Source organism: Trachinotus anak, unplaced genomic scaffold (assembly GCF_046630095.1).
Source record: "Trachinotus anak isolate AG129_WGS33_773 ecotype Australia unplaced genomic scaffold, CSIRO_AGI_Tana_v1 ptg000032l, whole genome shotgun sequence".
NCBI classification, from domain to species: domain Eukaryota; kingdom Metazoa; phylum Chordata; class Actinopteri; order Carangiformes; family Carangidae; genus Trachinotus; species Trachinotus anak.
Window position 1 is genome coordinate 25,401,256 of NW_027273883.1, and position 14,339 is coordinate 25,415,594.

At 40.4% G+C, this 14,339-nt stretch overlaps 1 protein-coding gene across 3 annotated transcripts in view; it reads left to right on the forward strand.

Moving 5' to 3' along the window:
- The window catches only part of LOC139612752 (low-density lipoprotein receptor class A domain-containing protein 4-like), a 229,446-nt gene that overhangs the window by 73,386 nt on the left and 141,721 nt on the right, over positions 1–14,339 (forward strand). For all 3 annotated transcript variants that reach the window (XM_071468690.1, XM_071468689.1, XM_071468688.1), the window contains one exon: positions 10,761–11,523. In XM_071468690.1, the coding sequence (XP_071324791.1) occupies positions 11,484–11,523 (40 nt within the window). In that variant the 5' untranslated portion in view covers positions 10,761–11,483. The remainder of the gene's footprint in view (positions 1–10,760; positions 11,524–14,339) is intronic.

Consider the following 14,339-nt stretch of genomic DNA (forward strand, 5'->3'; position numbering starts at 1 on the left):
AAGGACTTGGTGCTGAAATACTTTAACTGCATTATTATTACACTCATTTTCCTTAGTCAGCTTCTTGCTTCACTGCAGTTTTATGGCTGCTGAGAGACTGAATTTAGAGATAAAGGACTCATAACAAGTTGTTTCATGTCGAGTGTCACCTTTAATGTCCTTTTAGACTAGAATGGAATGAACCATTAGACCTGACCTATTTACCCTGGTCTCTGTTAAGATTCTGTTTGAAATGTCATTGTGGTACAGTGCAGTTTGTGCCATGAAGCAGTGGCTCCCAAAGTGAGGTCAAGGGACCTGCAGGAGCACGGGGCTCCCATGGTTCCCCTGTAAAATGAGGAACTCATATATATGCACTTAAATACACCCCCTTCACACATTCTAAATATGGAGATAAAGACCCTGCAGTGACCCCACAAGCACTTTTTGGGGGTCCTCACTTTTACGTCTGTCTTTGCTGGCTTGTGTTTCACTGATGCAGAACTGTGACATCATCAGCCATCGCCCAAGTTATTCAGAATGATTCCCAATGAGTCTGTGTGTAGCATCTGTTTTTCTACTGTCTGGACTAGTAGTGAAAGGATGAAATAGAACCTTCCGATAGAGCCTGACCAGTAAAGGATGTTTGAAACAAATATCAATATTGATATTTTTGAGTGTAAAAAAATCAGATGTGTTAGCAGATATGATTTTTTTTTACAAAAGACATAACATACACAATCATTTTTGTTGACCTCTGAATTTGACTGTGAAAGTTTAGTGAACTATGAGAATTAACAATTTTGAAAAAAAAAAAAGATTAAAATGTGGGTTGTTAGGACAAAATCTTAATATAATTTGACATTAAGGTTAAGTAACATTAAAAGATTTTAAAATGATGATATAAAGGACATTATAGTGGGCTAAGTTTCATTTTGGCCTGTTTGCTAGGTTCACTGCTCCTTATTGTCCACAATTTGAGAGTGAGTGTGCATGTAGAAGCTTTTATTGTGGTTGCATGTGCATCTGTTGAATATGTAACTTTACATTCATATATATATGGGTTTGAGTGCAACATGTGTGCATATATGTTAATGTATGTGCTAACGTGTCTCAGCATCTCGCTTTGTGTGGGTGTATATCTGGTCGGAGGAATGAATTTTCTCCTCAGACAGTCAGTCAGTCAGAGCTCGCTCTTGGGAGGCAGGTTGCTCTGTTTGGGTGTGCTGTGCTGTCTCATTTTACTTTTACTTTTTTTCATTTTATATTTTCCCCAGTCAGAGGGAACAAGATGATTTTTTGCTGCATGACCGCAGGATGTAATGTCTCTGCTGCCTCTAGCTGCTGCTTCTGCACATGCTGTTCTTTTCCTTTGTGTGATCTTTGTGTATTCAAATATACCTCCATATTTTTACCTTTACATATTTTTTCCGAAAGGCATGCTAGGCTGGATCTGTGTGTGTGTGTATTTTTGTATTCTGGTCTTCATCATAGAACAAGGTCAAGTGTTATTTTAAAGGACAGTAGTTCCACTATATTATGCCTTTTGTTTATTTTTCTTAAATGTATTTCCTGGTGCTTTTATCACAGTGTTAGCTGGTTTAAGCTGTGGCTTGTCAAAAATAAATTTTATTTTCTATTTAGCCTTATGGAATGGGATTAAATGGTTTGTGGTTGACTGTAAGAGGGTTAAACATTCAGTAAAGGCAGCATGTTTGTTTTGTATACTGTCTCCTCTCAACTTTTTCTCAAACACACATAAAAGCCAGTGAAAGTTCTAAAGGTAAAATGTTTATGACCTGATAAGAGTTTTCTTATGCAACTCTTCAGCTTCTTATACTTAGCTATGTTTTGCCTTTAGGTATAGAATTAGAAGTAAGGTACAGCTGTTTCTGTGCCATTTGTAAGTATATCAGTAAATCTGAATAAAAGATGCACAAGAAATGTTTACATAACCAATAAAAAAACTGTTGGAATAAACGGTGAAAGAACAATTTCAAACTGATTAAAATTCAGAGCCCAGACCTTAAGGCTGTAAACTTCACATATTATGTTCATGTTTACTAACCCATCTGCTCTGTGTAGGTCTATACAACTGTCATTAAGATTATTAAATAATGTGAAACATTCCACTTTATAATGTGATATCTTATCCTAATAACAAAAAGTTATTTTATTAAATTCTACTTGAGACATTCTACTGTCTTTGAAAGATTTGCACTTCCGGGTTCAATAACTCATAACCGAAATGTTGTTACGACACAAACAACGCCGCTCTCCTAAAGTTGTGAGGTAGACAGTGAGCAAAAAAAAAGAAAAAGAACTAGGTGGTAAAACAAATAAGGCATTTCTAAAGACATCTATGCTTTGTAATCCTAATCAGCATTCGCTGACACATTCAGGCAATTGCCACCAGTTAACATGATTTGAAATACTGGCCTGTTTGCTGGTGCTGGAAAAATCACTGCTTCATTCCAACAACGTTCTGGGTATAGTCACAAATATTCAAATCCAAAATTCACCCAAACTCTTGCCTTTATCAACAGTGGACTGTAGATGACACTGTCTGGTGGCTGCATTGTGCCCTTGTGACACAGCTCGACCTTCTCAGTTCTATCATCATGTCATTAACAATGCACAAGAATGAATTTCGGAAACCTGTGAATTGCTTCCTATGTAAATTTTTCCGAAGTCCCTAATTGTTTTTCATCAGGGGAGGTACAGCCTTGCAGGGGGGCATTCAGACAATGTCAGGGGACGCCCTAAGAAATATTGCTGGAAGGCAGGCGTTGAGATGTTGTTGGGGGGCGAGTGTTCACCAAAGTTTCACGAGACAAGTTGAAACTTGAAGCTACTTGCAAAAGAATGTGGTCTACAGCTTTGAAAGCTTTGTAATGCAGCTCCTCGCTTCCTTCACAGGAACACAACATCAGGGGTGCTGGTCAAATAAAGGTTGAGGACCACTGATTTACATCCACAGACGTGTAATGCTCTGTGTAATGCATGTGCTATACCTCATTTGTATTTTATTTTTTGAATAGTGTGGTGCCTGAGAATAGTGGGGAGTCTAGTTTTCTTAAACTCACCTCTGTATTTCCCTCTTCATGTTCAGGTAAGTGGCAAAGATTTCATGCCGGTGCAAATTCACAACAACAGAATTCACTTTAGGGCAAATGCGGCAACACAGAAGGCCATTCTTCTATTTTGTAGTCATACATTGGCTTTTAAACTAATAACACAGATTACTTTTACATAAAGTACTTCCACTTGTTGCTATGGCAACCAGTCCACTGAGATAGCAGTGTTGCCAGTATCAGGCCTGTGCTGGTTGCAGTGTATAACAAACCCTGATGGTAACCAGGTCCCTTTAAGTCTGCTTTACATCTGTTGTTTAGCTCATTAAAATAGCATCATGTGTATGAGCTCAGCATTCATGCCTATAGATAATCTCTGTTTTGACTTCTCTTCTCAGTCGTCTGGTCTTTTCCTATTGTTCATCTGGATTTGATGCTCAGGACAGTTGACCAATCAGTGCGGTTACTAAATAGCGCAACAGACGTTTTTTAACAAATCCTCGGAGAGGCCCTCAGGAAAGGCCTTTGATCAACTGTCTCTTTACAGAAGTTTGGACTGAGTTTGTCAGCTGGCTTTACAGCCTTGTCAGTGTGGACTGTCATATTAGTTCCTATAGCTGCAGTTGTCTATACCACACAACACATCTTCACGATTTACTTTGACTTTTAATGGATTACTTCATCACGTTTTTTTCCCCAGTTGCCTAATGATCTGTCTGGTATTGCTCTTGATGTGTGCTTCCTACTCTTTGTTAGTTTTTTGCTCTGACTGTGAAAATTTCAAACATCTAGATGAGTGCAGCCACCTGTCAGATTTAAAGTAGCCTGTGTCCATCATTGCGGCTGTTGAGACTACCTCTCTGTCTCTTTGCCATTCTCTCTGCGGTGTATGTCGGTCAGTCTGTCAGCATCACTGTCCCTCATCCTGTCTGTGCGTCCGGCCTCTCGACACCAGAGTTGATGCATAGCCAGATTAAGCCTGTCAGATTTGTCACACTTGGCTGGCAGTCAGTGTGACACAGAGCCAGATAAGACAAGGATATGACAAATGATGCCTTCGGCCTTCCTTTGTGTGGTTTTGCTTTTTTTTTGCATCATTTCACACTTTCAGATGTTTTTTTTTTTTCCCTGCAGTGGATTATGTATTCGATAATTCTTCCAAAAGGAAAAAATAGGCATTTTTTTCAGTCATTTCTCCTTTATTATCTAAGAAAGCTAGAAGATGATATGCGCCAGTGATGCAGTGTTGGGCAAGTTACTTGTGACTCCACATCCGCCACACCCGCACGTTGCATCTTTTGAGTGCAGATAAAAAATAAGACATTGAGTTTTAACAGACAGTCCTGCAGCTAACTAAGGCTCAGTGACTGCACACAGCTCAGATTCATGGTTAAACTCCCTCCAACTCTAAAAGAGGCGAATCCTGAAAATAAATGTACCTGTGGCTAAAACTTGCCACATCAGATGGAGCTGGTTCTCAAAATTTTCATGGGGTGGCCCATGAGTGGCAAAGAGATGTCCAGAGGTGGCATGACGTGTTGTTAATGTGCGTGCACAGCATGTGGAATTTTTATATGCATTACTAACATGAGGCTAAAACATAAATGAAGAGGCTACATGCATGCACATAACTGTTGATGGTCAGTCTCATTTTTTGCAGAGCCTTTATAGTCTAATGGTCTAACATTAACAGTGACAAATAAAAAGAACCTTCTTCTGATCTCATTTACTTAGTAATCAAATTATCTAACCAGCACAGCAGTAAAAAAAATGCAAAGCCTAAAGAGAGAGAGAGAGAGAGAGAGAGAGAGAGAGAGAGAGAGAGAGAGAATGCATAGCTCTGGTGACACAAAATAGATTAAGCCAACAGAACAGCCCTAGTCTTTCTTTCTTTAGGGTAGATTTGAACTTTGTCTTTACAAAAAACTAGCTGAATTATGTGGCTGTATCAGGACAGAATTAGTGGACTGGAGAAACTGAAAAATTGCTCTTAATGTAGCTGTCTCATTAACATCACAACTTCAAGGAGGGAAGGAATTATCTGATGTCATGTGCAGCTAAATAATTATTCCCGTCCTGTTACCAAAGTGGATGTGAAAATGCAGATGGAGGACACATTAGGTATATAGAAAAATTCACTTGTCGTCCTAAAATTGTAAGGCACACTTGACCTTGCTGAGAAGCACTGGTCCTATAGCCAGTTAACCACTAAGCCTAAGAAAAACAACATGAGCTACATTGTTAACATTAGCATGCAAATGATTTTCATCTGAGCAGCAGAGCTGACGAGAGTAAAGCATTGTAACCCACTCCTGGGTGAGTTCCTCTCACTCTAGGTTCGGAGGGAGCTAAGTTTTGAGTTAAATTACATTAAACAAAACAATGCAGCAACATGAATAATAAAAATAAAAACTTGGCACTTCAAACCTAAGTAAACTGTCCTATGGGATTTCCCACAGTAACTTCCAGTGAGACTGCTCTCTTTAAGTATACTGTGTGTTCAAGATGATACCCGATCAGGTGACTGGCATGATCCTACCACAAGGGTCTGTCTGTTTTAGTGGCAACGTAAATCCAGCTTCCTGGAAATCAAGCTAAGGGGGCTGCCATCTACTGGAATCGCTGTATCCTCTTCACTGGATCTTCTCTTCTCTCTGCCATTCACTAAACACAGTAGACACAGGGAGTATCTCTCATTCATGGGGGAAGTATCAGCGACTGTCTTTATGGAAAGTAGCTAAGGTTTGTGCAAAAAGTCGCAACATTTGTCACTAAACAATTTCTAAATCTAGCGACAAATGCGCTAATTGGCAACACTGCAGGCTCCAAACACCTCCCTAATAGAAACTGTGTGTTGAAAGAGCAACAGCCAATAAGGAAACACTCGAACATTTGGCTGCCTGATGATTGGTGTAACTTCATGATTCAGTCAAGTGGCATTCACCCGAACAATGGTCCAACTTGATCACTCAGTCAGCCAGTCAGTGATTTTGTTAACTACATACAGTAACTTTATGTAATATTGTCCTTGGTTTCTGTCCTTGTCAGACCAACAGCTTGCTGAGCCCTCACTGAGGTGTGAGACATTAGCTGCTGGGCTCAACCTTAAAAAGCCTTTTTTAACTGCAGTCTGGCCACAAGCTAAGCTTGTCAGACTGGAGTACAAACTGATGAAGAAGACTGAATGGATCTTCTATTAATCATTTGAAGCCTCATATCATCTTCATCTGTGCATGTTGACAGAATAACTCTCTCCTTAAACAACCTCATCTCTGCCACCATCACACACACTGCATTATCAGAAGGTTCAAATATATAGACTCTTTCTCTTGACAAATGTTTCACTCATGGAAACTATACAATCATCAAGTAACTCAGAAACACATTCATTATCTAAGCATTAATGGACACAAACAAATTATTATGTAGTCAACCTTATTATTTGTTACCGTATTTCATCAAAACCAAAACATTCAAACTTAACTTTAATCCCCACACATAACACATTATTGACTCATGTAATGTGATACACTGGACTACTATAAAAGTCTAAAAGCTATACACCACCTGCAAATGAACTGAATATAAATGTATTGAATAGTGCTATCCTAGGTTTCAGAACTGGATCAATTTTTAATGTAGAACAAAAAAAATGCAGAGATACATTAAATTGCTGCTTTATTAAGACACTAACTCTATGAATGAGGTTTAAGTTTAAGTTTTTGAGCCTGCAGGCTGCGTACAGCACTAACAACCTCTACCAAACAGGATGGCCTGTATGTTGCTTGAGAGGCAAAAAAGTTGGTAAAGCAATCTTCTCTCTTTTTTTCCTCTGTATTTTAATGATTGGACAGTTATAAAACACTATTTAGAGAGATTTTAATAAATCAACTTTAACTGTTTTTTGCACTTTTGAGCTCACAACAACAGTGCATATGGTGTTGCAGCTGCCCTGATGTCTGCTCAATCTGGTTGAAGTTTTACTCTTTTGGAAGGCAAAGGATCAAAACATTTTTTGAGAATCGAAATTGCCTGTGCGGCAGTATCATACAACACTTTGTATGTGTTTTCAGCACTATGTGAATGGAAACACATAGGCACACACTTGCCCTCATTGTTTGAATCCAAGCAAAAAGAACTAGATATCACCTTTAGACATTTAGGATCTTTGAGACATCCAAATAGTCATATTTTGCAGCAGTGAGGCATTTCATATTTCCTCTAGAAAATCAGAGCGAATAGAAACAGCCCACGAGTGCTTTATTTTAAGTGACTTTTCTCTCCACGTCTGTTGCAGTACAACTCTGAATCACCTCACTGGCCCCAGTCCTTGGTCTGTTACGCAATCACATTCTTAGCATGCTTAAATTTCAGTGTAACAGATGCGACCAGCCCCATGGTTAAATAGTCTGCTCCCCAATCCATATTTGTCCGTGTGACTGCAGTCTCCCTGATAAGCACATGTCCCAGTGTGACCCAGCGGAGGAGTTGGAGCTGGCTGTTAGAGCTGCTAGCTGCTCCCATATGTTACAGTGACACACAGATACAACACACAGAGCCACACTTCATCCTAATGCTGTGACGGATACCTTGCTTTCTTTACTCACTCCATGGAGGTCAGAGGTCACATGCAGCTCCATAACAGCAGAGCAGGAGCTGGTAAAGCTTCATTGCTTAGTTCAGGAACACTCTAATTGAGTGTATGTTTCACTACGAAGGTTTTTGTGTTCCTTTGTTAAAATAAAAACTCCCCAGGTCACTGTGCAGTTTATTTTGTATTACTGGAGTTAATTGTAAGGCAGACAGACAGTAACACAAATGTACTGCTGTCTATAGCTCTCAAAACTTATGTACATATCACGTTGTTCATGACTGCCAAAAAAGAGACTTCTGTAACTTACTGACAGTAAATATACAAGCAAGATTGTGGTTGTCTATCCTCATATCCAGGAGGAGCAATACAGATTCCTTCATGGTTGTGGAACCGTCGATGAACGGTTCACCTTTGCATGAGGGGTCATGAAAGTTTGCCCATCCAGTTTATGTATGTTTTGTGGACTAGGAGAAGGTTTGTGACCATATTCTGGGCAGGAAGTCGTATTTCCTAAACACATTTGCAGTTGGTGTTCTTCAGGGTTGTCCCTGTTCATGGGCAGGTTTTCAGGGCACAGCCAGGGGCAGGAGACTGTCTGGTTAGGAGGCAGAACTGAAAGCAAAGCTTTCAATTTACCTGTTGATCTATGCTGAGATTTTTGTAGTGATTGAAAGTGACTCCCCTAGGGTGAGGGGGTTCAACATGGCTTGGTCTGTCTTCACATGGTTCTAGACTCATGAATTGCTGCCCGTCATCTATGATTTTTTTAAGAATGGTGATACTTTCTGTCCGTGCCACAGCTATAAAACTGGCAATAAGCATGGATCGACGCAACAAGTAGTGAATTATTTTAGCAACCCACAGCTTGCTGAATGAAAGTGACTTGGAACGATACGTGTAAATAATTTGTTTTTGGCAAAAACTTATGACCCCCAGTCATATTCTTTCGCCAGTCATTTGTTATTGATGTCCTTAATGGGCATCCAGAGGTTCTCAGTAAAAATGCCAAATTACAAAAAAAGTGAAAGGCTGCATTAAACTTTAGACTTAGACTTTAGACAGTGACCACTTTGCTTTTTTATATGATCTACCTGACATACCTGCCTCATTATTGTGTCCATAAACTATTTCTCAATTGAATCTCCAGTAAATGTGCTATTAATAAAATGTACTAATGTTATGTTTTGATATGTCCATATAAAATTACATATACTGTGACTGTTCTCCACATCTCCCACCCCTAAACACTAATATCTTACTTCTCCACACCTGCCCATCTACATTTCTATAATGCCATTAAGCAATAAATAATGAAATGTAAATCCTATTAAGTTGGGATCTTATTTAATGTGGCTTTGAGACTAACTACCCAACCATCCTCCATCCTATGATCTTTAAACTTTAGTTTAATCTGAAGAATATGTTTTTGTGTCAGACTAAAATTCCTCTAAACCTATTTGAATGATCTAAAATGCGCATTATCATCTTAAAACAATGCAAATAATAAAAACATAGCCAAACATAATTTATGGCTGGTTAAATGGGTCCATTTCCTGTATATATACCCACAACCCCCTTGAAACAAAGTAAAATAAAATAAATTCCATCTTAAACTATCACATGTTCCGGACTTTATTGAAGAAACTGTAAATTGTATTCCAAACATTTGACTGACTGACATATATGTATATTTTTTCTTATTTGATGAAAAGTTGGCCACTCCTCTCCATATCAAACACAGATTTAATCTTATTTCTGCTGTAATTGGTCCAGTGTGGCACCACCCACTCCTCTCTTTGTTTAGCGAGTATTTTTTTTGACTGGCTAAACTCTACAAAGTCAAAGTAGATAATCTTCAAGGATTTGAAACTGTTACTCACGTAACTTCCACTAGGAAATAATTTCAATCCATTTCCCTTTCCCTGGACTTTAAAACTCACTAATTTTGCTAAGTCACGAACAGACAAAATGATGAATCATGAGAAGGGCACATAATATAGTGACTATCCCTCTATGTCATGGCAGCATAGCTCTTGCTTTCTTTATTTTTCCATTTGTTGGGGCACAAGCTGTTGTGTGTATCCTTGCCATGATAAGGCTTGATAAGAACAGGCAAACAGAGCTGAGATAAGACGAGCTGACTGAGATCTGCTGAGCCTTTCCAAACCTCAGACAGGGCGTGTGTTTGTTTACTGTCTGTCTGCTTTGTTCACCAACAAATTCCTCCCCTCCTTCCGTCCATCTCTCATCCCCATGTCCTTTCTCTTATTGAACTTTTTTAAACCTGCGACTCTGTATCTTACCATTGATTTCTGTCCCTCCTCTCTTCTTCTCTTCTCTCATATTTTTCATCGTTTTTCTTTCCTTTTTGTGTTGCTTTTTGTGGCTCTTGTTGTGGGTTGACTCCTTCCTTTATTCAGTTTTTTTAACACATGCCTTTCTCTCGTCACACACCATCTCTTTCTGTGACCTGTCTCTCTCCTCGGCCCTCATTTTAACTTGTATGTTCACAGCAACAACAGAGAGAGCATGATTTACTGTTACTGTTTTAGCAGAAATGGCCTTCCTCTGATCCCCTCACCCTCCTTCTCCTCCTCTTCCCCCTCCTCTTTTTGGGTTTTTATTCCTTTCCCGGACACAAAATGCGGCACTTGGCACTTTTCAAATGTAAATAAAGTTTTGTTGTCTCTGCAGCCGTAGCCTCCTCTAGCCCTGTTTATCAGGCAGACTTCAAAGTGCCACATTGACATGTGGCTGTGTCTCTCCCCTGCTCTGTGAAATAAGGTCACAGGCAGTGCTTGGCTTTCAGAAAAACTTTTCTCTTTCATGTAAGAACCTAGTGGCTGAGAGGAACTAACAGGGGCCGTACCAGCCAGCCAGCCAGCCAGCCAGCCAGCCAGTGTATCTCTCCAAAATGAGAAACACACTGTAGCTGTGAGTGTGGGCATGTGCGTGGGTGGATGTGGATGAGTGTTGTTTGATGCACTTTTCATAACTGGTCATTGCAGGCCAGCAGTGAGCCCAGCCCATGTTTCCCTTTTGTTTTTTGGTATCTTATTATTTTATTTACTGAGTTTCTGATGGTGTCTGTGTTTTTTCTCTCCTTTCTCCAGCTGTTGTGCCAGTGTGAGAGCGCCTCACCACCTCATGCTGAGCTTTGGACCACAGCAGTGAGACAAAAGACATAAGAGCAGGAGGAGAGGACAGCAGCAAAGAAAACACAAGAACAAGCCAGAACAAGAGCAATGAGAATCCAAGGAGACATCATGTTGATCAGAGCTGAGTAAATGAGCCAAACTTGACTTGGGGGGAGACAGAAAGACCAACATATAGATATTTTCATAGTTTGGAGGTAGGATAGAGGCTGAAATGCTCACTAGCAGCCAGAGAGGTTAAGAAGATGGCTGTGGGCCTGCTCCTTGTAGGACAGAGTTCAGATTAAACATACCCTGCAACTTCCCAAACAAACATCTGCCCTCCTTTAACTTCCCCTGACCACAGTCAGCAACTCACCCCCTCCCAAAAGAACCCTGCATCTCCTCCCTTTATGCTCCTCTTCCTTTTAGTTATCACCTCATACCCCAAATCTTGGACATTCAGCAGCACGGTCAAACGACAGAGACAGTCATCTGTTCCAGAGTTTGACAAGCAGCAGCCTTTTATCACCACACATGGACTGTTGATGAAGAAAGATGGCAGTGAGACTGGCAGGCGCTACCCCTTCCTCTCGGCCACCCTCCCTCCCCCCAGTGGCCACGGCTCGGACTGGTTAAGGTTGGTTTATTGGCATCCATCGCAGCATCGGCAGCAGCTGACAGAGTGCGGGAAGGAGCAGTATGCAGGAAACAGACTTACCGGCCACAAATGCCTTCAAAGGTAAAAACTGATAATAAACAGCAGTATGTGTGTGTGTGTGTGTGTCCTGACAACAAACAGAAAAACATTTCCAGCTGGAGTTGGGTTTGCATGTTCAGCCTAGGAAAGACTTGATACATTTCATCATCAACCTCAAAGGTTTTGTCTTTATAATAAAACTGAAGACGCACCTTCATTTTTGTTGTCCAATCCCATCTACACTCACCACCCACTTTATTAGGTACACCTGTTCAACTGCCCGTTAACGCAAATATCTAATCAATCAATATCACATGGGAGCGACTCAATGGATTTCGGCATGTAGACATGGTCAAGACGACCTGCCGAAGTTCAAACCGAGCATCAGAACGGGGAAGAAAAGTTATTTAAGTGACTTTGAACGTGGCATGGTTGTTGGTGTCAGACAGGCTGGTCAGAGTATTTCAGAAACTGCTGATCTACTGGGATTTTCTCTCACAACCATCTCCAGGGTTTACAGAGAATAGTCTGAAAAAGAGAAAATATCCAGCAGCAGTTCTCTGGGAGAAAATGTCTTGTTGACGTCAGAGGTCAGAGGAGAATGGCCAGACTGCTTCGAGCTGATAGGAAGACAACAGTCACTCAAATAACCACTTGTTACTGCAGAAGAGCATCTCTGAACGCACAACACATCGAACCTTGACACAGATGAGCTACAGCAGCAGAGGACCACACCGGGGGCCACTCTTGTCAGCTGAGAACAGGAAACTGAAGCTACATCACACAGGCTCAACAAAAACTGGACAGTAGAAGACTGGAAAAATGTTGCCTGGTCTGATGAGTCTTGATTTCTGCTACGACATTCGGATGGTAGGGTCAGAGGTCAACAACATGAAAGCATGGAACCTTCCCGCCTTGTATCAGTGGTTCAGGCTGCTGGTGGTGGTGTGATGGTGTGGGGGATATTTTCTTGGCACACTTTGGGCCCCTTAGTACCAACTGAGCATTGTTTAAACGCCATAACCTACCTGAGTATTGTTGCTGACCATGTCCCTCCCTTTATGACCACAGTGTACCATCTTCTGATGCTGCTTCCAGCAGGATAACACACCATGTCATAAAGCTCAGATCATCTCAAACTGGTTTCTTGAACATGAACATGAGTTCACTGAACTCAAATGGCCTCCACAGTCAGCAGATCTCAATCCAATAGAGCACCTTTGGGTGGTGGTGGAACGGGAGATTTGCATCATGGATGTGCAGCCGACAAATCTGCAGCAACTGTGTAATGCTGTCATGTCAATATGGACCAAAATCTCTGAGGAATGTTTCCAGCAGCTTGTTGAATCTATGCCATGAAGAATTAAGGCAGTTCTGGAGGCAAAAGGGGTCCAACCTGGTACTAGCAAGGTGTTTCTAATGAAGTGGCTGGTTAGTGCAGGAAGCATTATGATTTTGATCCAATAGTGCAATGTGGCTTGTTTACAGATTAAAAAATTGCAGTGAGGCAACTCTACGTCTGTGATGATGTGGTGATGACATAAAATGATGAAGAGTAGTAAATCTCTAAAATCTCAATTTGCTGCTCACTGTGGTGTAATCTGTCTGTAGGGGAGAAGGGGAATGAAGGAATGACTTTGGACACAACACAACATATATTTTACTTGCCACAGTAGGAAAAACACTGGTGTCACTAATAATGATGCTCTGTTCTATTCAAGTGACAGTGAGCCACCATGCACAATACCAGGACCCTAAAACCAAAGCAGCTAAATGTAATTCATTCATCATTTATTTAATCATTTACATCAGAACTTCTTCTGCTGTCATATGTCAAAATGTTTCTGTGAGAAAAGTTATATTGTCTTATTACATAGTCCCTACCAGGCAATGCCTTCAGTGAGCTGATTGGTCAAAGATGGTAGAAACACCACTGTGAATAATTAAGATATTTGAAAAAATGAGGAGTGGACTGTTTAATTTTTGCTGTTCAGAAAGAACAGAGCGATGTATCCTTATCCAGGTTATCCATCTACACTGATCAATATGTACATATGAAGTTATCATGTTTTGTCCTGTAGAGTCCAGACCACAAGTATTTGGACAGTGCTTAAGCACATTCAATTTGAAATAAAATAATAGGTACTACATTGAAGTCAGGTTCACATCAATATTGAAAAACTGTGTGTGGAATATAGACCTTTTAGCACATATTGCACAAACAAGCTCACACCTGGCTTAGAGCTGATAGTCACGAGTTGCTATTTAGACTTAGGTGGCGTGGTCCACATATTGCATGGTAAAGAGGGGGCCGTGCAAGTGAAGAGGATAATAATGAGGCTCAAACAAAGCAAAAATCTACCAGAGAGATATCAAAGGTAGCTTGTTTTGCCAAAATCAACAGCTGGATATGTTCTTACAAAGCAGCTGTGCACAGGAAAACTAGAAAATGGTAAATGACCTGGTGTACTAATGATCACAAGTCTTGAGGATAACTCAAGACTTTGCATGATGAAGAAAAACCTATTTATGACTGCACAATAAGTCAAGAATACTCTCCAGGATGTTGGTGTACATGTTTCCTTGTCGTCAGTGAAGAGAAGAGTCCATACGAACACTTCTTTTGATACTTCATAAGACTTAAACGATAACCTCACAGAATTCACCACAACGTGCAAACCACTAGTACACCTCAAAACCAGAGAACAAGTTCCATGGATCAATGAAAAAAAACAAAAACAAAACGATGGGATATTAATGGAAAGAAGAAAGTGTGGGGTTAAAAAGGAACAACTGATGACCAAAAACGTACCTCATCTGTCAAACATGGTGGTGTAACTGGCACAGTGGCATTTTTT